Raw genomic sequence first — 22,889 nt, forward strand, 5'->3', positions numbered from 1 at the left:
GCTGGCCGCCCGCCTGGACGGCGGCAGCCCGGCGCGGGGCAGCGCCTTCAGCACGGTGCCGCAGCTCGGGGCCGGCCCCGGGGGGCCCGGCGGCGGCGGAGCCGAGGAGCGAAAAAGCGCCTTCTCGCAGCCCGCCCGCTCCTTCCCGCACGTTCCGCCGCTGGTGCTGGGTCCCAAGCTGGGCGGGCTGGGCGAGCCCTGCCCTGACGGCGCCGCCGCCCCCGCCCGTCTGTACGCCGCCGAGGCGCTGGCCGCCAAGCTGCCGGGCGGCGGGGAGGCGGCGGGCGGCGGCGGCGGCGGCGGCGGGGGGCTGCCCAAGCAGAGCCCCTTCCTCTACACCACGGCCTTCTGGCCCAAGAGCTCGGCGGCGGCGGCGGTGGCGGCGGCGGCGGCGGGGCCGCTGCAGCTGCAGCTGCCGTCGGCGCTGACGCTGCTGCCGCCGTCGTTCACCTCGCTGTGCCTGCCGGCTCAAAACTGGTGCGCCAAGTGCAACGCGTCCTTCCGCATGACCTCGGACCTGGTCTACCACATGCGCTCCCACCACAAGAAGGAATACGCGCTGGAGCCCCTCGTCAAGCGCCGCCGCGAGGAGAAGCTCAAGTGCCCCATCTGCAACGAGTCCTTCCGCGAGCGCCATCACCTCTCCCGCCACATGACCTCCCACAACTAGCGCGGACAACCCTCCGGCCCCGGGAACCCGCCCGGGACCCCCGCCCGGGGGACCCCCGCCCCGCCCGCCGCTCCCACCCATCCCCTTCGATGCACGCGTTTCCACTGTCCGGGGAGGGGCGGGGAGGGCGGGGGAGAGGAGAAGGGGAAGAAGAAGGAAAAAGAGAAGGTAAAAGTTAAAAAAAAAATAAAAAGAGAAAACAGAAAACAGAAAAGAGAAAAGAGAAGCACCGGGGAAAAGGAAAAAAAAAATCAAATGACTTTAAAAATACATTTTTTAAAATGTCATATATTGCAACATATTGATGCATTTGTCATACGTTTCTACTTAAATTATTAAGCACTTATGGTTTAGATGTAATAATAATTCTATGTCAGGGTAAATTTTTATTTTGGATATGAAGCTAAGGGCGAGGGGGGCGCGGCGGGGCCGGCGGGCGGCGGGCCGGGGTCCTGCATGCACCGGGCGCTCCCCCCGCCCGGCCCCGCCGCCCGCGCCCCTTCCCCCCGAGTGTCACTGGTGCCCGTGGAATGGAGTCTCGGTAGTTCCGTGTTACCTTCCCTTTCCCATTTGGGTTTGTTTTGGTTTTTTTTTCCTCGCCCCTCTGGAAAAAAAGATTTATTAAACTTTATAGTTTATCCGGGTATGTTGGATGCTTTGACAATAAATGACTTTATTTTCTTCAAAGCACCTGGACGTTAATCGATGCGGGGGAATGGGCGGTGACGAGGGGGTGGCCCCCCGGCTGCGGGGTGTCAACGGGGCCCCCAGCCACACCGGGCCGCGGGGAAGGGCAGAGAACCCCGACCACGCCGCCTCTTCTCTCCACTCTCCTTCCCTGCTCGCCTGCCTTCCTTCGGCCCCTGTCCGTCCTTCCTCTGTGCATCTTTGCTTTTGTCCGGCATTTTATTCAGCCTTTATCTCCTTCTTTCATCCTGTCTTTCCCTTCCTTTCCTCTTCCCTTCGTGTTTTGGGTTGTCTTTAATTTCTTTCTTTTTGCTTCTCTTTTCCTTTTTGCATGTCTTTCTTTTTTCTTTCTGTTTTTCTGTATTTTCGTATTTTCCCACCTCACCTCTTCCAGGACCCTGTGTTGCCTCCCACCCTTGCCAGGGCTATTGGTGGTCCCCGGCTTGCAGGGTGGGCACAGCCACAGAGGTTGCCCGAAAGTTGCCCGGGGTGACAGGAGCCAGGGGAGCCCCCAGCCCTTGGTGTCTTAGGGTAGGGAGTGCTGAAGGGGCCGGGGGGAGGGGGGAGGGTCCCCTCTGTCCTGCTGCATTACCGGGATGATGGCATCGCAGCCGGGGACACACGGGAGGACCAGAAGAAGGGGGATGGGATACTCCCGGGCATGGGTGCACAGCCCGGTCCGAAGGGCACCATCTGCAGCGGGTGCATTGTCAGACCCGCGTGCTTTGGGGGGCACGGGAGGGCCCTGGGGGACGCAGCAGCTCGGGGATGTGCAGGAAACCCATTTCCACATACAGGCTGCCATCACCCTGGCACCGAGGCTGTGCGTGGCTCAGCAGGTCACTGGCAGGGAAAATATCCCAAAGCCGGAGCCGTGCAAGGCCGGAGCCCACGGCAGAGCGTGAGAGCCCCACAGTGCCATGTAAATGGGGTCCGGGTGCCACCGGCGTCTGCTGCCATGGGGTTTGGGGGTTGCACGGAGTACCTGGACCTGCTGCAAAGCCTTTACAGTTCCTGGGGAAGTGCATGCAGCTCCAGGTAGGAGAGCCTAGGAAAGCCCTTGCCACGAACAGTCCAGCTTCCCGCTGATGCTGCTCACCTCTCAGCGCACTGACCCCGGCACGGTACCAATAACCCCTAGCTACGCCGGGAGCCGAAGCGGTCCCGCGGCTGTCGTTCCCTCCTCAGGAATACGCATGGCTCCACCTGCTGCCGTTAATTGCGGGGGCGAGACACTGATTATCCCGTGAATTTTCCTTAAAAGCGGTGCCACCCCTGCCCGTCCCTTTTTTGGGGGGTTCCCCGGGATGCTGCGCCGGGGCTCCGGGGGATGCGGGCGGGCTGCGGGGATGCCGGGGGCGGCAGAGGCGGGTGGGCACCGCCATCTAGTGGGGCCGCCGCGGGGCTAACGGGAATGCTCGGGGCCCCGGCGGACTCCTTCCCCGGAGATCATGCTCCGGACTCCTCTCCCGCGACAGCTTCGTTTCCCCAGCAGCCCCGGGACGTCTTTGGCGCTGCCTCCCTCCTGCACCCAGGGAGGTTCATAGAGGCAGTGTTAATTATGCTCTCCCTGACTCCCTGCGCTTATCCTGGATCCTGGCGCTGCTGGAGGGATGGTGCTTCCCCTGCACGAAGGAGCACTCGGGAACCCAGCACACACCTACAGGTTTCAGAATCTCTTCCATCTACTCCAAATATTTTATGGCCTTTCACCGCCCTGTAGTGTGCTGTGCCCCTGCCCTGCCCTGGCAGCATCCTGCAGCATCTTGCTTTCTATGTGTTCCTTGTGACCCTCTCAGAAGGCACGGTGTTAAGCTCCAGGACTTTTCCAATTGGGTTTGGACAGCCTACAGTCAGCCCCCTTAAAAACACTGTTAGGCAGGGCACGTGTGGTGCAGCGGGTGCCTGCGTTGTTACTGCAACAAAAAGCTCACACTGTTTCTCTATGGAAGTACAAAAATCTACGGACTAGTGAGCAGGAAATTTAATCCAAGGTTTTGCTTTGGTGAAATCGGATATCAAACTCCAAAGTGATAAATCAAACCCGAGCTAAAGCTTCTTGTACAAGCAGAACATGCCATAATAAAGGCAGGCAGTGCCCATGATCCTGTACAGTTGGGTGTTGTATGGAGGGGGTTCAAGAGTTCCCTTTGGGCCATTTGGGCTCGGAGCTTGGCCACAGCAGGTCCCTCACTCCCCAGAGCTCTCCTCAGGTCAGCCTGAGTACCATTGCCACACACTGCTCCTTTGTCAATGTTGCTGCTGCTGCATGGGAAACAGGAAGAGAATCTCCCTCTTTTTTTTCCTCCTTTTTTTTTTTGTTAAATATCTTTCCCTGTCAGTGGTTGATGCTGTGCTGTGTCTCTGCATGGCGCAGAAGCTGGCTGGGCTGTGGCACCAGCTGGCTTTCCCTGCTGCAGGGTCTTCATCAGGGCATCACAGCCCAGAAAATTCAGCGCCGGGGCATGGCATAGGCATTTCTTTGGGACAGAACTGCCCCTGTAAGCCTGTGCCAGAGCCCACAGATGTATCTGCCTCCAAAACCCACCCACATCTTCAATGTGCTGCAGAGGAGCAGTAAGTGGGAGCTGGAAATAAGAACAAGCAGCCTTCAGATTTGGGGAGCCCCTTCCCTGCACCCTGCAGCACTTAAGGTAAGACTGCTCCATCTGACCTGTAGCCAGGCCACACTGCAAATAACAACAATAATAATAATTCCAGCAAATCCTGGTATTAATGTTGTTCCTGGGGACCAGAAGGCAGCTTTGAACCCACAGAGGTTTCTGTTTGAAAGCGCAGTAGTGGGGCAGCCACAGGCAGCAGACCCTACCGCCTGTGCACCTTTGGGCTGGAGCTGGGAGCAGCTGCCTGCCTCAGGGCCTGATCCCAGCAGGTTTGGGAATGGATTAGCATCGGGCAGTTGGACACAGGCAACTGAACTCCCCATCAGCGTGGGCACAGGCTGTACAGAGCTGCTTTCACATGGACTCCTTTCCCTAGGTCTGGAGAGAGGTGTACAAACAAAGCTTTCACTATGCAACCTCTGAGCATCCTCACAGTTGGGATGCGGAGCGCATCCCAAAATCTTTGTGTTGAGTTTTCTGCTGCGCATGAAGATGCCGAGCAGCGTGCTGGACAGATGGAGATCTGCTGCCCGGCCGCTGGCACTGTTTGCTGCCATTGTTGCGAGGAGACTGAGCTCCTCTTTGTACGGTGTCTATCTCTAGATAACCTTTAATTGGTTAAAATTGGAAAATCAGCTCTTAGGATTTCATTGCAATACCCAGCTCTTGAAAATGCATTGTTCAGCTGTGGATGTCTAGGGAAGGCTGAACTAGTTCCCTCATTTTGAAAAATCATGTGAGCTGTACAGTATTTCTTCCCTACTTTCCCTGCTGCTAAAGTCTGCTTTGGAGTGGGGAAAGACCTGACCCAGTACAGAACGTGTTGATGGTGGGTTTAAAACAAATACACACAAAAAGCAAAACGCATGGGGGAAGTTTTTGTTAGATACAGTGCTGTCCTGCAGAATGCTGGAAAACGCCTGGCGTGCTCTGAGCTTTATTTGAAGAGATACTGCTTTTCACTTGTTAGAATTTGTATTATTTCCTTATCTAGGCTTGTGAGGTGGCTTCCGAGTGATCTTGGTGACATTCATGCCCACAGGGGCATGTTACCCCCTTGCACCTGTGCTCCCCACAACACCTGGGTAATCATCTTAATTGAATTAACCTGTCTCAATGCCCGTCCTCCTGCTAGCACATTTGGCTCTGCCGAGCTCCTCAAGCAGCCACACTTTTCACTGTTTCCAGGAGTGGGGATATCTCCAGAGGGACTTGCAGGGTGACCTGGGGACCAGGCACCTCTACTCAACTGCGGTGAGTCTCCTTTAGGCACATCCTCCTCGCAAAGGGTTTTTTTGCAGGCTCCGCTGGCCGGTCCCGTGTCTCCTCACGCTTTGCCTTGCATATTTTTAAGTGGCAATTAAATAGCACCAGGCTGACATTGGGAGGGGGGAGCACTCCTGCCGTGCAACTCACAGGCCTGGTGCTCTGCAGCAGATCAAACAGGCTCAGAAGAGTCCTTCTCATCTTCAGATGGGGAATTTTACACTTGAAACCCAGCTTATCTTCTGCATTTGCTGAGTTTTCTCTGTAACCGAGCCCTGAATAATTTAAATGACATAACATCAGCACTAGGTTTCCAAAGCTGCTAGTGTGTGTTTGTGAGTGTTGCTACTGCCAAAGGCAATTACACACAATTGCTCCGGGAAGTTCACTATTACATCTACTTATTTATTTAGATTTAAACCTTGCGTTCAGTTTGTTTTTATGTTGGGATTTTTTTGGAGTTGTGCTGCAGGAGTGCCTGGAGTACTTAAAATCGGCAGGTTGTGCTGGTGAACAGGTCCAAATGGAAAGCACCCAAAACCATACAGGTCATGCCCAAAGCACTGCTTGTGAGTTCTAAGAGTTTCATGGTGAAGATGAAAACACGCCACGTGCCACAGGGACTTGTGTCAGTTGTTTTTCCGCAGTGAAGGTGGTTGGGCATTGCTCTGGTGGGGAAAAGGGAGTCCCCAGACAAAGAGGATGGTATCCTGCGGTTGTCCCACTTCACAACAGAGAAAAGAGGAGTACCGGGAATGATACTCTGCTGCCTCACTGTGCCCCCCAGAAAGGGTTGGGAACGTGCGCTGCAGTGGGGTTGCCTCCCAAAAGCACCTTTTGGGGACCAGCCTGGGCAAGCTCACCTGGCTGGTGTTGCCTCTTTGGTGGCCACATCCCACAGGAGTTTGGATTTTCTGGGAATTTGTCACTGGAGGGGAAAAACAGCCGTGTGAGTGAGCAGAGGATGCCTGGCAGCCGGGGGGCACCAGAACCTCTGTTGGAAACTCCGAGGGTGGACAATGGGGTCTAAATTAGGGAGGCTGGACTTGCTGGTGAGCGCCTCACACAGAAGCCTTTTTAATGGTGGGTATCCCCGCCCAGAGCGTGCAGGTGCCTCCTTTCTGCTCCTGGGCTGCTGCTGTGCCCAGTCACCCCCGGGATGGTAAGTGTAAACAGTTGACCTTTAACTATCAGTGGCAGAAGTGGTTTGTGGTCTGCTGACCCAGACGGAGAACAGGGATTTTGCTGCCATGGTCCTGTACCAGCTGCAGCCTTTACACCAAGATGCCCAAGAGGAAATCCTCCTGGAGCAAGGTGGCCATGCCTTCCTCAGCTGTGCTGACACAGAAAGTCTTGTGCAAACAGCATTCGAGAGGTTAAGAAGTCCTGCAGATCCTCATCCTCCTCATGGATCCGGATTCGGAATTAGCATGTGTGTGTAATTCAAGAGGAGGTGGGTAAGTGGAAGTCCTGGATTTTGCCAGACTAACCACTACAGCTGGGAGAAGTAAACAAGATTTGAGTGCCCTGACCTTCCTTCAGGTATGTGCATCTATATATAGGGCTGTCTATGTATACATGGCTATATATAACACGTGTGCATATAGCTCTGTGGATATATATATGTGCTGGGAAATGGTTTGAAATTGCAGCAATGCTGTGAGATCATCTGCTCACACCAGGCTGTGCCAGGTGTCAACCAGGCTGGATACAGCTCCTTAAGTGCGTGTCCCTCTCTGTGCCTCCGACCTTCAGCTTCCTTGGCAGGCGAAGGTCACCCTCCGACGTGCCACCCGCTCTGCCTCCTTCCTGCCGAACCCGATCCCTGGGCGCGTGGCCTGGATGAGCCTGCCAGCCAGAAGCACCCCTGGGGATGGCTGAGGGGCTGTTCCTAGGTGGGGTTTAGGGGCAGACACCGGTTGGCAGGAGTACTGAGGGCACAGAGGGGTGGAGCTGGGGCTCCAGACGGGGCAGGGCGTGTTTGGCCCGCGTTGGCTTTTGCAGAGGTGAGGTTTTCCCAGTGGTTTTGAGGGCCGGGAATGGCCCTCGGAGCGGAGAAAAGCATAATCCATGCGGAGTTGTGCCAGGGCGATGGATGGGCTGTTGCTGCGGCGTCTCCTCTTGCGCCGCGGTGCTGTGTGGTTGTTGTCTTTGTAATCGGGAAGGAATACAACCACTGGTGCTGGGGGGCGACCTGGCCAGTGTGCGGGTCACCCTGACAGTGGCGGGAGGCTGGGGCCGTGTACCCCCTGCCAAGGAACCAAGGAGGGTGTTGTGAACCGACAAGAGCCACCACTTTCCTGCAGGCCGTGAGATGCTGTTGGGGGTTCGTGATGGGGGACCCCCCCCGCCCCGTTATCCCAAGGGCTCCTCTGAGGGTCGAGCATGGCCCCGCGAGTGACGGAGAGCGGCTTTGCGTTTCGGGGGGTTGCCCCGAGCCCCCTGCCCGAGGCTGGACTGGGCGTGCAGCTGCTGTGTCACCCCCCGAACCCCAGGCGGGGGGCTGCAACCCGAGCCTGTCCCCAGAGTCCCGCAGCTCCGTGGCCTCGTCCCGGCGAGGAGGACAAGTTAATTCCCAGATAGATGCTCCCCGAGCCCCGCATCTGCCGCGGGCACGGGGGATGGGGGGGGGGGGGGGGGGGGGGGGGGGGGGGGGGGGGCCCGGGCACGGGGGGGGGGCCGCCGCCCGGTTATAAATAGCGGGGAGGGGCGGCCCGGCTCCCCCCCGTGCTCGATCCCCCCCTCCAGGGCTCGGAGCGGAGCGGGATGCGGCGCCCTCCCTCCCTCCTCCCGCCCGCCGGCAGCATGAGCCCGTCCTTCCTCCTCCTCCTACTCCTCCTCGCCCTGCCTGCCCGCGCCCGGCGAGAGCAGGTGCCCGGCGGGGCGCAGCGGGGCCGCAACGCCCCCGCGTCTTCCTCCTCCTCTTCCTCCTCCCCGGCGGCGGCGGGGCCGAGCCGCTTCCCGCGGAGCCGCCCGGATCGGCGGCGGGGCCGGCTGTACTGCCGGGTGGGCATCGGCTTCCACCTCCAGCTGCACCCCGACGGCCGCGTGGACGGCGCCCACGACGCGAGTCCGCTCAGTGAGTGGGGAACGGGAGGTCTGGGGGGCTGCCGTGCCCGGGCCGGGATAGTGGGGCTGAGCATCCCTATCCCTGCAGTCTTCCCGCTCCCGCGGGGGGTGACAGAGCCCCTCGCTCCTGTCGCCCTGGTCTGGGGTGAGCTGTAGCCCTGGCGGGCCCAGGAAGGGGAATTTGGGGTGCCGGGAGGGCTGTGTTCTGCGGGCTCCGTGAGAGCTGCCTGTCTTCCTATGGGAAGTACCACCTGGGGGTTCGCCCGGCCCGAGGAAGTGAGTCCGTGGGGAAGGTGTGGGAGCATGAGGTCTGCACTCCCACCACAGCCCCTTGCCAGGCACCGGGGGGAGAAGATGCTGCCCCTTTTCGGTCCTTTCCCTGTGGAACTTTTCCATCCCTCTCTCTGCATTCTCATTCTCCCAGCACAGTGATAGGATATATTCAGTTTAAAAATAGGACTGAGGCTGACGTTCCCCTGAGAGAAAGCTGTGCTAACTCATGGCTTATCCTCTGGTCGGAGTTGCCATGATATCCTGCTAGAGGGAATGAAATGGCAGGTGGGGATGAAAAATCGCTTCAAGAGCCCAAGGGCTCGGGCCCGAGGTGACCCTGGCAGCGTGCGTGGCTCAGCTGTTGGGAACGCTCACGGAGCAGCCGCCACATCTGCCCAGGACCGAAGAATTTGGGCCCTAGACTGTGCCGTGGCCCCACGAGGCAGAACAACCCCTGGGCAGAAGTGCTGGGAGCCCGGGAGCTCTGCTTGGGGCTTCATGGGCACGGCAGGCACATGGCCTGGAGAGGTTTAGAGGATGGATAGGAAAACGGGGCACCCACGCCATGGGTGTTTTGGGAGACATGAGTTTGGAAGGGCTGGCAGAGGTTTGGTGCTACAGCTGTCTTGCAGAGACCTGAATTATGTGCAGTTCCTTCCTCCTTAACCTGAGTTTTCCCCCCCACCCCGGAAAGGCCACGGTGACACCAGCTCCGCAGATCGGAGCAGAGCCAGCCCTGGCTGGGCACTTGTGCTGGTGGGGGGGGCGCTGTGCCGGAGTGCTGCGGTGAGGAGGCCCTCAGGAGGAAGAAGTTGGCTTTTGGCAGGGAAATCCCAAGTTTGGCTCCTGGGAAACAGGGCTTGACCTCGGGCAACCCCAATAAACAGGAGTATGTCTGCCACGGCTGCAGGGCCACGCTGCAAAAGGCAGGAGGGTTTGGGGTGCCCTTGAGGACAGACACGTGTTTGACAAGGTACTTGCCTTGCTGCAGTGGGGCCGCAGAGCCTCATGGCTTGTGGCCTGGGGCACACGGGGTGAGGGGCGTGGCAGCCCATCAGCCCCCCAAGGTGCCCCCCAGGCCCTTGGTGCTGGGACTTGGGTGCCTCAGGGAGATGCACTTCCTCCTTAAAATAAACATGGGAAGTGGTGATCCGATACCCAGCCTTGGGGGATTTAACGTGGCTTCGTGTTTGCTCCTGGCATGTTAATCCCACGGCCCTTTAGGGGCCAGGCGAGATGCTCTGCGGGCTCCTTCCTCTTGGGCCAGGGCACATGGTGCTGCCCCCCAGCTTGCAGGGTTTGGGGGGATGCCTGGCCCTCTGCCCGAGTCTCCCCACACCACCTGGGGAGGTGATGTGTCAGTGCTGTTGCTGAGGGATGCTCGGAGGTTGCAGCTCTTGCGTCAGATGAGTTGCAGATCACACGTGCCCCTTCAGGGGCCGAAACCCCCATCGTGCTCAGAAAACTCCCATTTTTTTCCATGGCTGGGCTGTGCAGTGTCTCATTCCCCAAGTCCTGCTGAGAGGAGGGGGTCTGAGGGAGCAGCATTGGTACCTCTAGTCCCAGCTAGGTTGTGTGACACTGACTTCCCGAGTTCAGTGTCTGCGGGACGAGGATGGGCGACTCTGATCCCAGCAGGCTGGTGTGGGTACAGGGGGCTTTTCCCACCCTTGGGAGGGATTTCCCTAGGAGTTAACTTGTTCTGCTACAGCCAAGCCAGGAATTGTGCCCCGAAATGGAACTTTTAAAAAAAAAAAACAACAAGTCCCAGCCACCACCCTCGATCTGTCCCAGAGTGGATGGAGGGTCGCTCTGTGGGGCAGAGGGATGGAGCAGGAGCTGGGTGGAGCCAGGCAGCTGAGGAGCAGGGACATGGGAGAGGAAATGCAAACCTGTCAGACTGAGTCATATTTATTTTTTCTTTGTCACACCGATGTGAAAAGAACTGTGATTTATTCTGGGATTTCTGTCATCCTAGGTATTTTGGAAATATTTGCTGTGTCTCAGGGGATTGTAGGAATACGAGGAGTTTTCAGCAACAAATTTTTAGCGATGTCAAAAAAAGGAAAACTCCATGCAAGTGTAAGTAAACCCCCCCTTATCAGTACGTGTTGTTTATTAAAGGCTTTGTGACACCTCCACAAGTCGGCACAGCAACAGTCCCAGGCAGGGCCCTGGCGTGACGACCCCCTCGGGCTGCCGGAATGACTCCGTGCTGGGCAGCACCGGCGCCATGCAGACAGATAGGGGACAGGTGGAGCTGGAGCTCCCCAAGCCCACCTTCCTACTTAGTGCATTTAACCGTGCAAAGTGGGCCTTTTTGTGTGCAGTTGGGTATTTGCATCAGCAGAGCCTGTTCTTTGAGCACGGCTGGGTTATTTTTAGCACCTTCTGCAGCAGATCGCGCAGAAGGGTTTAGCCAAATGTCTCCCGGCGAGCGGCACGCACGGCGCCGGCAGCCCCGGGGCTCGGGCCGGCTTTGCCCTTGGAGACAGAGAACCCTGGAGAGGGCTCGGGCAGGTGAGGTCCAGACTGTGCAGGTGTGCTGCAGCTAGAGTGGGAAAACCCTGGTAACTTTTCTCTGCAGGATGTTCTCCTGAAGGCTGAGGTTTCCTGCAGGTCTCATTATGCTTTTTCCAGCTTTCTGTGTTGAATGAATCCACACGTCGATTTCGCTGCTTGTTTCAACCTCAGGATGTTGCTTCCCTGTTCCTTGTTGCCAGTTCCAGAGATCATTCAAACGATCACAGTGAACTCCTGTGCTTACACGAAAAGCAGTGCCTTTGAAAGGCGTGTATACATGCACCACCCCAAGAAGGGCATTTTTAAGGCAGCATCTCCTCTCTGAGGGTGGTTCTCAGAGAGCCCGGTCAGGGCTGACGGCTGGGGAAAGAGAAAAGCTGGTTGCCCACCCTGCAGTTCCGAGACAAACCTCCCAGTCCCAGAGCGGATGTCACGGATGTGCTTGCACAGCCAGACACCGCAGACCACTTCCAGCGAGATTTATGAACTCACCTCTCTGTCCCTTAAGTCGTTTTGGAGTGCTGCTCCTGAAACCTACTGATGCTTAAAGGGTGAGCACATGGTTCCTTCTTTGAAGAAATTAAGTAGGAGCATGAATGGTGTCTAGGGGAAAAAGGGAATGGTTTCATGGAGGAAAACCCTTGCCAGGTGAGGCAAGGGGCAGAGCAGGAGGAGAGGGAAAGGATGGAGAGGAGAGGGAAGCAGGCAGAGAGAGATTCCCGGACCCACCAGGGCCTTCCCTTCTGGCATACAATGGGCCTCTTATCTGAGCTGAAGCCTTGATTTATGCCCTGGCACAGGCAGAAATTAAATCAAGCCTCATTGGTGCATGGTTAATTGTTGACACACAAAGGGCAGGGCCAGAGAGGGACTTCAGTCAGGAGGGTCAGGGCAGGGGTGAGGACACACGATGCCCCGCTCGGGTGAAAGCCGCAAATTTGTAGAAACTTGACCCAAATGCCTAAAGACTGCTGAACTAAACAATGCCAATAATGCAAACCCAGCATCTGTTGTTCTTTCCTGTGCTGGCAGGATTGAAGTTATTTCATGGCCTAATGAGTTCTGAGCAGTACAAAGCATGTCCTGTGCCCGTCACTCAGGGCAGTGCTTTGATATGGGAGTCAGGCCGGGAACTTTGCGCCGAACCACAGACAAGCCATTCCTGCAGGAATTTGGGCTTCTTCGAAACTCACTGTCAGGCTCAGCTCCATCCCAGCTTGGTGTTTTACAGACTCTCGTCTCTTCTTTCTCTTCTTTTTTTTAATGCCAGCTTAATTAAATTACTGAGTGGTTCATTTTTAGAGGCACCAGCTTCAGAAAATGACAGTTATCGCGGCAATTATCAGTTGTGTGCACAGATGGCTTTTTCCTCGTTGATAAATCCTCGCTCTCCTGTTTGTCCATTTTTAGCACGGAGCGGGTGGGAGGGTTCTGTGCCTGTCCAGCATGGACCCCAGGGGACAGATTTGCCCAGGTAATTCTCCTTTTCCAGGAGTCGCCACAAAGCCGCATTCCTGGCTGGAGCAAGTCTCTGCTCAACTGGATTTTGAAATTTAATTGACTTCAGGACTGCTCTTGATGATTGTCTCTGGAGCTCTGCAGTGCAAATCCAATGCCAGACATGTGCTGTGGCTGCACTGCTGGCCCCATGCAGGAAAAAACAGCTTTTCCTGAATGGAGCGGTGCAGGGATGAGCCGAGAGGCCGGGACGTGGGGAAGTCTGACAGGATCATGGTGAAGCAGCTGTTGATCCACTTCCCAGGCTAGGGCGAGGGCTTCCCTCCGCACATGGGATGTCCTGCCCGAGCACTGCCACGCGCACTGGGGCTTTGGGGAGCACCAAGAGTCAGCAAAGCCTTGCTGGGGAAGGTGAAGGCCTGTGCATGGGGGAAACAGCAGGGAGGGTGTATGAAAGACAGGGAGAGCAAAAATGGGTCATGGAGCTGATGTCCCGTGGAAGCGGTGAGCTAAAGAAGACCTAATTCCAAGTGCTATGAGGTGAAATGTGCACAGCAGGTTGAGGGCTCTGTCACTTGTGCTATAAGGCTCCACTTCTTTGGTTAAATTAGGGCTTTCAGACACTTTCCTTGTGGTTACAAAGCCCTCCCGGGATTTGGGTCTTGTACTCTGTCTCTGCTCAGCATCTCCTCCATGTCAGTGGTTTGAGTTAGGGTTACTGGTTTGGAGGTATCACTGTGGAACTGAGCTGGGGAAGCTTTTAGGGCACCTGGTAACTGTGCTCGCCGTCAGGTTAAAGTATGGCAGAGGATTCTGGAGGGGCTGCTGGAAGCTGTAGCTGGGGATCCCAGGGCTGTGGGCACACAGGAGAAGTGCTAGGCTCTGCTGTTTTGTTTTGGAATGCTTTCTTTGGAGGGAAGGGAAGGGCACTGCTGGGGGAGCCCAAGCCTTTTTATTCCCAAGAAAGCCCAAAACTGGGTGGTAAGCAGCTACTGAAGTATCTGCATTGGGGATTTTCCAAACTGTCAGGTGCCTGGCACCCTCAGTGCTGGTGCCCCGTGTTTCCATGCACTCCTTAGGGCCTGGTTTTGGGAGACAGGCAAACCAGCAAGCATTGGGGGTGGGGGACAGATACCACCTGCCCTTTGCTAATGGTGTCCCCTCTGTCCCCGCAGGCCCGGTTCACGGTGGACTGCCATTTCCGGGAGCGCTTCCAGGAGAACAGCTACAACACCTACGCCTCGGCCGTGCACCGCAGCCCTCGCTCGGGGCGCCAGTGGTACGTGGCCCTCAACAAGCGGGGCAAAGCCAAGCGGGGCTGCAGCCCCCGTGCCCGGCCCCAGCACGTCTCCACGCACTTCCTGCCCCGCTTCTGGCAGCCGCAGCCCCCCGAGCTCGCCTTCACCGTCGCTCTCCCTGAGAAGAAGCCCCCGCCGCCGAAGCCCAAGGTCGCCCCATCCCCGCCTCGGAAGAACCCCGGCCCTGTCAAGTACCGGCTGAAGTTCCGCTTCGGGTAGTGCCGCGGTGGGGATGGTGGCACTGGAGAGACTGGGCACTGGGGAGCTTTTGGGGGTGACCCCACGGGAGGCCCGTGTCACCCTCTGCAGATGGACACAGGGAAGCTCCCAGGTGGCGGTGCCACCTCGAAAGGCTCGAGGACTTCTCTTCACTGCACAAGCTGGGCGGCGTCCCCAGAGGCGTGTGCTGGGATGGCGCAGCTCGGGCTTGCCAAAGAGAATTCCCGTGGTGCCCTGAAAGCACTGGATGGACCTCGGGTTAGCGTTCTGTTGTTGGAAGAAGTAGAAAGGTACCTCTATAGCGAACATATTTTCTTACCTTATTTTCACTAGTGACTCCTTTGACAATCATTTTCATGCGAGAGAGATGTTCAGAGCCAAGTGGTTTTGTTTGTTTTTCTTGCATCTCCTTCTTGCTGCACTTTTTCCTCCGACCATACCTCAGGCACCGTGTATCCAGGTCTGTCCCTTCCCTTTCTCTTAGAAACCAGCTCTTCCCTTCCACAACAAAACAGTGAGACCAAGCCCTCCAAATTCAGTCGCCTTATCTGCGCTGCAAGGTGGTCTTCAAACTCTCTGTTGGCAATAATAGATGTGTGTGTGTATTTTGTAAGGGTTGCAGGCTTGGGGAAGGGTGGCTGTTTGCAGCCCACTCCTGGTGGTCTCTCCCCTTCTTCCCTGGACAGCTGGAGGAGCGAGTCTCTTCCTGTCCATCCAGGTATGGATTCGATGCCTGCTTTAAAATACCTCTGCCCTGGTGCCGGGGCGTTCCTGCTCCCTGGAGGAGTCCTTCCCCACCCCGGCTCCCTGGGGACAGGGATGCCTGTGGCCCCCAGGTGCCCACCAGTTTCGTCCTACACTTTTTGCTGCTGATTTATTTTATCACTCTCAATACATTTGCAGAGGCAGGGAGCAAGGTTTTTATTTTACAGTGTGTGTGGTGATGTGGCAATAAATGCTGTTATAGCTGCTTGTCCCTTTGGGAGTGTTTCTCCCATCCAGGTTGCCTGACGGCCCTGATGTTGAATTGTTTTTCTGTCGTGGTGTGGTCTGTGAAGTAGTGGTGCACATGGAGTTTGTAATCGGTGTTTAGCAGTGTTGCTGTACATACAGGCACTGGTAGCATTGAACCTCACCGGTGAAGCCTTAATTAGGAGCCCAGATGGAGTCAGGTTGGCAGAATCCCTCGGGACCTGAGCCCTACCAGCGTCCGGCAGCAATAATGACCTTCATCTCCTGATTGTGGTACAAATGGCTGTTTCCATTGGAATCGTGGTTCTTTGCCTTCGTCATCCTTCTGGCAGCCCCTGGCTGGACATGTATGCTCCATGTACAGGGATGGATGGAGATGCTGGAATAAAGTAGTTGTGTTTCATTTTATAACCTGATTGTGTGGTCTCTTGCCTTCTCTGTGCCTTCTTTTCTTCCCCCGAAGGAAAAAAAAAAAGCGCTAGAAACTTGGCTGCTCTGTGTGTTTCTGTCACGTTGGGGTGGGCTGGCGCAGTGCTGGTGATGGGGTGGAGCGCAGCGGAAGGGGTGCGTGTGCTCCCTTTGCCGCGCTCCCCAAACTGTGCCCCGGGATGCCCCCTGCGATGGCTCCTCTGCGGCAGCTGTTTGGACCTGGGTCACAGCGGGGTCAGGTGAACAGGTGTGTCCTGCGCACCCCGTCACTGCCAGCCGGACTGTCTGACTGGGCACGGACAAAATCCAGGTGCTGCCAGTGAGGCACAAGTAAATGTAATCAGTGAGTGCTCAGTTCATCTCAGTGAACTGATGGAATCAGAACCTTTGCAGGTGCTGCCCCAGCCCAGGCAGGTGTGTGGAGATCCCAGGCCAGGTAAGGGAGGAGTGAAAGTGCTGGTCTTGCTGCCACTGCATCCTCTCAGAGGAATAATTTTGGCTTTGGTTTAATTTTTTTTTACAGAAAACTCTTATGGAAAAAAAAGCTGATGTTTTGTGATTGCAGTAACAATTAAAACACAGTCATGCTATTGCAACGAGAATGTCTGGGCCAGGGAGCGAGCAGCCCCAGCAGGGAGAGCAGGGTTGGGGAATCCAACAGACACTCCCTGTTCCCTTCAGACACCCTTCTTTAAGGGAATTTACTGGGTTTGCTTAGCAGGAGGGGACTAAAGTCCTGAGAATATGGTAAATATTTCTTTTAAATCCAAAATTTTAATTAATTTTTTCCGGGGTGTTTTTTCTGTTTTCCTTTTCAACCACCTCAGAGGTACTGCCGCAGTGCTGGGGAGAACAACCTGAAAATCAAAGAAGCTAAGGCGGATTCCCAAATTTCTTTCCAGACAATTGCCACCTTCAGAGCAGGCACAAATCCACGTGAAGCTGAGGAAAGGGATGTGGGGAGCACAGCAGGGTGCAGCGAGCTGGCACTGTCCCCCAGCTCCCTGTTTTTGGAGACGTTCGTTGACATTCTGGAAGGAAAAAAGCCTTCCCACCCTTTTTCACCGTACAGTCACTCCTGCCAGGGGCGCTTGTCTTGTTCCAGATCCCCCAAAAGGATTTGTGTGTGTCCTGCACTCCCGAATGCATCACTTGGAAGGAACATCCAGGAGAGAGAGAAAGAGGATTTTGGATGAAGCTGGTGAGCTCGGGCAGGTGAGAAAAGAAAAATGAACAAATGTAAGAGCTGAACGGTCCCGTACGGTGCCTCAGGGGTCTCCGGGAGAGCTGGGGTGGGGCTGTGACGAGGGCAGGGTGTGCGCAGCCCCACAAACCCCACCCCCGAAAGGAACCCCAAAGTTCCGCCCCCCCCCCCCGTCGCGCGCTCCCACAGCCCCCCCCGGGTGGGGAGGACAGGCCCGGCCGTACCCGCAAGTGAGCGTGGCTCCGGTGGGACGGCTCCGGGGGGCTGCCGCGGTGGGTTGGGGCTCGGCTCCCGGGCGTGGCCGGGCTCGCTGAGCAGCGCTCGGTGCCCGTTCCGTGCGGGGGCTCGTCGGTATCTCCCCCCTTCCTTGGGGGACGATCAGCCTGGCGGCTCCGCCTGTCCGCGGGAGGGAGGAGGCGCAGACCTTGAGACCCCCGAGCAGGCTGGAATCCGTCGGCGGCGGGTGGCCGCGGAGCACTGGGGCGGGCACGGCCGTGCCGGGTGTTTCTGGGTCGGCACGAGAAGCGCCGCCGAGCCGGGGGTCACCCGGAACAACGAATCGGCTCTCCCGGCCAGCCTTTCCCGTGCGCAGCTCTGTCTTTTGGGGTGTTTGCCGCTGATGTGCGTGTCTTCGTCGTCGTCGTCCTCCCCGCCCTCTCCCCCCGCCGCCGAGGGTCAAATAGTTTGGCACAAACACCTGTCCGGAGGTGTGAGGTGAGCTGACAGTGGGGCTGGCTCGGGTGGGCAAAGGCAGCCTTTTGCTGGCCCTGGCCCGGTTTTCAACCAAAAATGCGAAGGAGATGCTGTCCAGTGCTTATGGAGTACGATTTTGGCGCTGAGTCGTTCCCAGGGATGCCACCACAGCGACAGTCAAAGGGTCCGAGATGCCGGAATTCGGATCTTGGAAGTGACAGTGCACACTGCCGGGAGCAAACACTTTGAGGAGAGGGGATGCCCGCTGGTGTTCTGTCCCACACTCGGGGCGGGGGCGGTCGCTTACGGGTGTGTTCCCAGAGAGCAGCCACCTGTGCCCGGCTGGGAGGTGGGAGCGGCGGGTGGATTGCTTGGCGTGCGCCACTTGAAGGGAATCCCTTATCGCTCGTCCGCGGCTGCCGGTGCCTGGGCGTGTCCCCGGTGTCCGGGCGCTAACCCTGCCCGTGTGTCCCTTGTGGCGCAGCGCGGCCGTGGGAGGAGCTGGGCAGCCGCCGCTCCGGGCACGAGTTGCGGTGGGGGCCCCCCAGAGGTAAGAGGATCACCTGCGTCTTCCTTCCCAAGCTGCGGTCCCGAAATGTGTGCTCTCCAACGCTTCGGGCTCCGGGGGACTAACGGGGGTGCCACATGAGAAGGCAAAGCGCCTGTGCCACTGCGGATGTTGTTACGAGGGGTGTGATAGTTTTTGTGGAACGTGTTACCGTGGATGCTGCTACAAGGTAATTGGCCCTTTAGCCGGGGTGTTTTAATGTGGGTGTTGTTAGGATGTGTCCCCGCTCCTCTATGCGGGATGTTTAACTGGCGTTCCAAGAAGCCTTTGAGCTTTGTACTGATGCGCTCCCCAGAACTCTCCGGCAAGGGCAGTTCAGGCAGAGCCTATGCAATTTTTGGTTTTAGGCTTTTGTTTTGAGTTCTGCCTTCTCATACTTGTTGCAGCACGCACTTGCTGCAAAAACTGACTGTGCCTCGGGAATTCTGAGCTTTGCAGTCATATTGTATCGTAACTGGTGTCTGGTTCCCTCTGATTTTTTGTTCTTGCCCCTTCTCCTCTCTGTTTCCCCGGTGCGTATGTCTTCAAACGCTTGCTGTGTCTTCAAACGCTTGCTTCTGTGTTTTTCTGGACTCTTGAAGAAACTAAATTAGCAACTACCATAAACAGTAGTTTGGGGGGGACCTTGCTACGAGGAGTTAAGAAATATTTTTATAGCACTTATTTTGTCAGCATAGTTGGTGAACGGTAGAGCCACTGAACAGCTTTGTCGTCCTGTGGAGTTTTTCCTCTTTTGCGCCGTAGCGAGATTATTATGGAATCATTTAATAGCACGTGTCAAACGTCTTTGGTAGCATTTGTGGGCCAGGAACACATGTGCTGCATAGTTCAGCTATTGCCATACCTCGTGTGCTATTCTATTTCAAGCTCCTAGTTCAGGCAAAAACTGACTTTTTCTCTTTTTAAATTTTTTTTTAATTATTATTTTTAATTTTTTTTTTTTTTATTTGCAGAATTGACTCTTCATAGAATCATAGAATCCCAGAAAGGGTTGGAAAGGACCTTAAAGATCATCTCGTTCCATCCCCCCTGCCATGAGCAGGGACAACTCCCGCTAGACCAGGTTGCTCCAAGTCCTGTCTAATCTGGTCTTGAACGTATCCAAAGAAAATAATGGGAGCCTTATAGGCCACAGCTGGGACACAGGAATCAAGTCGTTCATCCAGGAAGGAGTTCCTTGGGTCCAAACAGAGAGGAGTTAGCTGGTAAGTGACTTCTTTTGTCCTCTTTGGTAACCAAATTGTGTGTAATGGTTTTGGAAGTACCTGCAAGTGGCTGTTATTCATCACAACGGGGCTCCCACAGCCAGACCTCATTCGCCAGAGGAATTGTGTTCACCTTCGGTCTTGCACAACAGCAGCTTCCAGCTCCATTTCCCAGAAAGGACTAAAACAACCCAACAACCATAACAGAGAGTGCCTGGACTGCCTTTCTGCTCCCCCATAAGCCAGTGGCTGCTGAGTAGCTGCTGTTTGCTGTAGGCTTCCATAATTCCCGTGTCATTTGTGGGGTTGCTCTGTAGGAACCCATCAGCAAGGCAGAATTCAGTGGGCGAGTTAGGGCAGGAGCGAAGGTGAGCACAGAGGTGGGGATTGTTCTCAAGGTGCTTCTCTGGTTTTGTAGTTGTGGTTTAAGTGTAACAGGGTTTTCTCGGGAGCTAAGCCTCCTTGTTTGTGCGCAGGAAGGCTCACCCTGAAGGATTTGCAAAACTAGCTGCAGAGTAGCCCTGAATTACACATCTTGCAAAGCTGCTTCAGACCAGAGGGTCACTATTTTCTCTCAGCTGGTGGTGTGGGTCCCTCTGCGTCCTTTTCTCTGCCTTCTGAATGTCTTGCTTAGTTACAAAGCAGTATCAGGTAAGGCACAGGCTGGGTAGCAGTGGGGCACTTCCTTTGCAAATGGTCAAAATGAGTACATGTAGCAGGAAATGCATTTGGGAGGGCCTGAGGCAGTGCTCTTATTTCACCTTTTGGACTCTTGGTGAAGCAGGGTGAAACTTTTCTGGTCTAAGCATCACATGAGAAGTCAAGGGAAGGTTGATGAGGAAAATAGATAGAAGTAAGAGTAATTTCTTCAAAATAGTTTGTGCTTTCCACCTGCCAAAAAAAGGGAGGCATGATCAGACACCTTGTTTGGGGCTTGTTTTGGGGTGAGAACAATGAAGTAAGGTAATAAACCCTGGTGAACAGCAGACTTTGAGAGACAGAAGCATAAGATGCCACCTCTTCATTGTGACAGTACGTGTGTTTCTTTGGCATCTGAAAGGAAGGGACTTGAAGCCAGGCTTCTGTTTTATTTTCTTTGACAGAGGTAAATTGGAAATAACATTTTATCTTTATTAGGACAAATCTGAGTGAGCTCATGGTTGTTTTTTCTTTCTGCTTCGGCTTCTGTTGTCCCTTCTGTGATAAGTCCTGCTCCCCTGCTGTGCACCTCGAACGGGTGTCTGTGGTACTGCCCTGGTCCCTGGCGTGGTTTCTGTAGCTGTGAGGGGGCACTTCCATCCCAACCCATGCCGTGACTCCATGCTGAGCAGCCTCTGCTCAGTGCAACCTGCACAGCAAGGGGCAGTAGGAGGAATGGGGAGGATGTTTAGGATTTAGGCAACCTGGATCTCTGTGCCTCAGGGTTCGGTGTATTACCTGGTGTAACCAGCTCTCTGGTTGCCCTCTACCCAGGATCCGCATCTGCAGTCGCCTCTGCTGAGCGGGATGAGAGGGGTGTGATGGGGCAAGAACCCCCCCAAAACAAAGCTGGAACTGGCCTTGATGAGGCTTTTCCCTGGATGAGATGCTGCTGTTTCCATGCAGAGCATGGGGCCAGTGTTAGAAGTGCTGCTGCCTGTCTTTGTGCAGGGGTATTATGGCCGTATCCCAGAAACACAAGAGTAACATCCAGTCACAAGATGCTTGGGAATGAAGTGTTGGGTATTTGACCTCTGACAGGGGCCTATTTTGGGTGTAAAGTGCCCAATTTTTAAATGGCTTGGGGGTTTTGGTTGTTTTGTTGGTTTTTTTTTTTTTTTTTTTACCTAGGAGGAGTGTGAGGCTGATTAGTTAGGTTGGTGCCTGAGAAGGGGGGGACTCCTGGGTTTCAGCAGCGCTCCTGTGGCCGCTGCTTTGGTCAATACACCGGGGGACAGGAACTGAGTGATATTCCTGCTGTGCAAATGTGGGTGGGAGTGGGACAGCAAGTGGCAAAGCTGGGCTTTTTTCCTTAAATCCCAGAACACCTGGGTATAGCTTCCATCAGCCAGAGGAGGGAATGAACCCTGGTGCCAGCCTTCCTGGGAGCATTGGACTGGTACCATCTTCTGCATTATCTTTTGCATGATGTGATTCTCGCTTGATGAGAGAAGGCAGAAAATGAAGTAGGAGGTGGAGCTTGTTTTGTTTCTGTGATCTCCAGGCTTGAGGCAGCCGCAGAGCAATTTGGTTTGAAGTATTCCTACCAAAGAGAGTCGGCTTAAACCTCTCTCTGGTATTTTTTGGATCCTTCTGTGCCACTCCTCCTCTGATCCCTTACCAGGGAGGTGCGGGCTCAGAAACCTCTGTGCCTACTAGATTCAGTTTTTTTACATATAAATTTAGATTCTTAGGAAAGTGATCAGGTCTAACGAAAACACGTTCTGTTCACAAAACATACGGAAAGCAGGTGTTTTGGCACACTTGTTAATAGCAGGTCTTGCAATTTGTTTCTTCTGTTTTTTTCTTTAACCTGTTTTTAGGAGGAAAAATTAAACTGGAAAATTAGAAGTGAGGGAGAAAATGTTGCTTTTCTTTTTTTAAATGTAGAGTTGGATTTTGTTATGTCAAGTGATGCCACCAAAATATAATCAGAATAATTGAGCTTTAGAACTCTGCACTTCATTCTTTTAATATGTTCGAGTGACTGGAGGTGCAAGAAACACCAAATCCCAAAGCATTTCTACATCTGTAACATTAAGTGAAACGTCTTTAAAACCAAGTCCTCGGTGTGGGGTTACGTGTGTGCTTATGGTCTAAAGGCCTTTCTTGTGTCCCAAAAGCAGAAAGAAACCTCCCAGAAGCAGGCCTTCATTGTATATCTGGGATTTCAATCTGCCATTGGATTCTTCCCTCCAGTCTTCTCTCAGGCTCTTGCACCGGAGGGGCTCTGACCCCAGGGCCATACAGGGTGTCTGTTGCTTCATTAGATGGGAATGAAATCTGCTGAGTCTGTCAGGAAAGCAAAAACATCCCCGAGGTTTGTTTGGCTGAAGATAGAACATGAAGGTGTCCCTACTAGTAGTGGGTGTGAGTGCTGATACTTTTGGGTTCTGTGGTGCCTCTGGTCCCTCAGAAGTCAGGGCAAGACTGGAGCAAGGAGGGAAGCTGCCCCAGCTGCAGCTGAGGAGAATATTGGACGTTTCAAACTGCTTAGTCCAGAGCTGGGAGAACAGCTTTTCTCCTTTCTGCCCATCACTGGGCAAAATTTTAAGATGAAGCTGCACTAAGCCCTTTATTTTGTGGTTTGGTTTTTCCCCCTGCCTTTTTAGTGTATTACTAAGTGGTGCAGAAAGGAGCAAGTTGCTGGGTGACACGATTTCTGACTGGCACAGAAATGGGCGTGTGTGTGTGTGTGTGTGTGCACTTCCAGGCAAATCCAGGTGTGATGTGGAAAGCCTAAGTGAGGATTTCCAGCCCTGGCTACACAGGCCATGACACAGGCTTCTGAAAAAGCACAGCGGCTGCTGCGTAGGTATTTGTATCAAATTTGAAGGGGCACGTGTTTATGTCTGGGGGTGACTCAGTTCACTGGGCCTGAAAGTTGCCCCTGAAGTAGCGAATCTGAGCATTTTTTTATAATTACAAGTGTTACATCTTTAAAATTCCAAATACAAAGTAAGGTATCTTCTTTAGAGGCTTAGATGTCTTTGGTTGGCTTTGTAGTGCAGGCAGTGGATTTGTTAGACTGG

General features: G+C 54.8%; 3 protein-coding genes across 3 annotated transcripts in view; all 3 read left to right on the plus strand.

The window, feature by feature from the left end:
* PRDM8 (PR/SET domain 8) overlaps nt 1–850 on the plus strand; it is a 4,328-nt gene extending 3,478 nt beyond the window's left edge. The window contains exon 5 of the mRNA XM_042026993.1: nt 3–850. Coding sequence (XP_041882927.1) covers nt 3–670 — 668 coding nt within the window. The 3' untranslated portion in view covers nt 671–850. The remainder of the gene's footprint in view (nt 1–2) is intronic.
* A 7,153-nt stretch (nt 851–8,003) lies between these two features.
* FGF5 (fibroblast growth factor 5) lies at nt 8,004–15,470 on the plus strand. Its single transcript, XM_042026995.1, has 3 exons — nt 8,004–8,326; nt 10,568–10,671; nt 13,746–15,470. The coding sequence occupies exons 1-3, from the start codon at nt 8,014–8,016 to the stop codon at nt 14,085–14,087; spliced, it is 759 nt and encodes a 252-aa protein (XP_041882929.1). The 5' UTR covers nt 8,004–8,013; the 3' UTR covers nt 14,088–15,470.
* A 3,497-nt stretch (nt 15,471–18,967) lies between these two features.
* Nucleotides 18,968–22,889, plus strand: part of BMP3 (bone morphogenetic protein 3) — a 100,114-nt gene continuing 96,192 nt past the window's right edge. The window contains exon 1 of the transcript XR_006015850.1: nt 18,968–19,158. The gene's annotated coding sequence lies outside the window, so the exon portion shown is untranslated. The remainder of the gene's footprint in view (nt 19,159–22,889) is intronic.

This window comes from Corvus kubaryi, unplaced genomic scaffold (genome assembly GCF_017639235.1).
Source record: "Corvus kubaryi isolate FWS band 111438036 unplaced genomic scaffold, C.kubaryi_AGA036_p1.0 37292, whole genome shotgun sequence".
NCBI classification, from domain to species: Eukaryota; Metazoa; Chordata; class Aves; order Passeriformes; family Corvidae; genus Corvus; species Corvus kubaryi.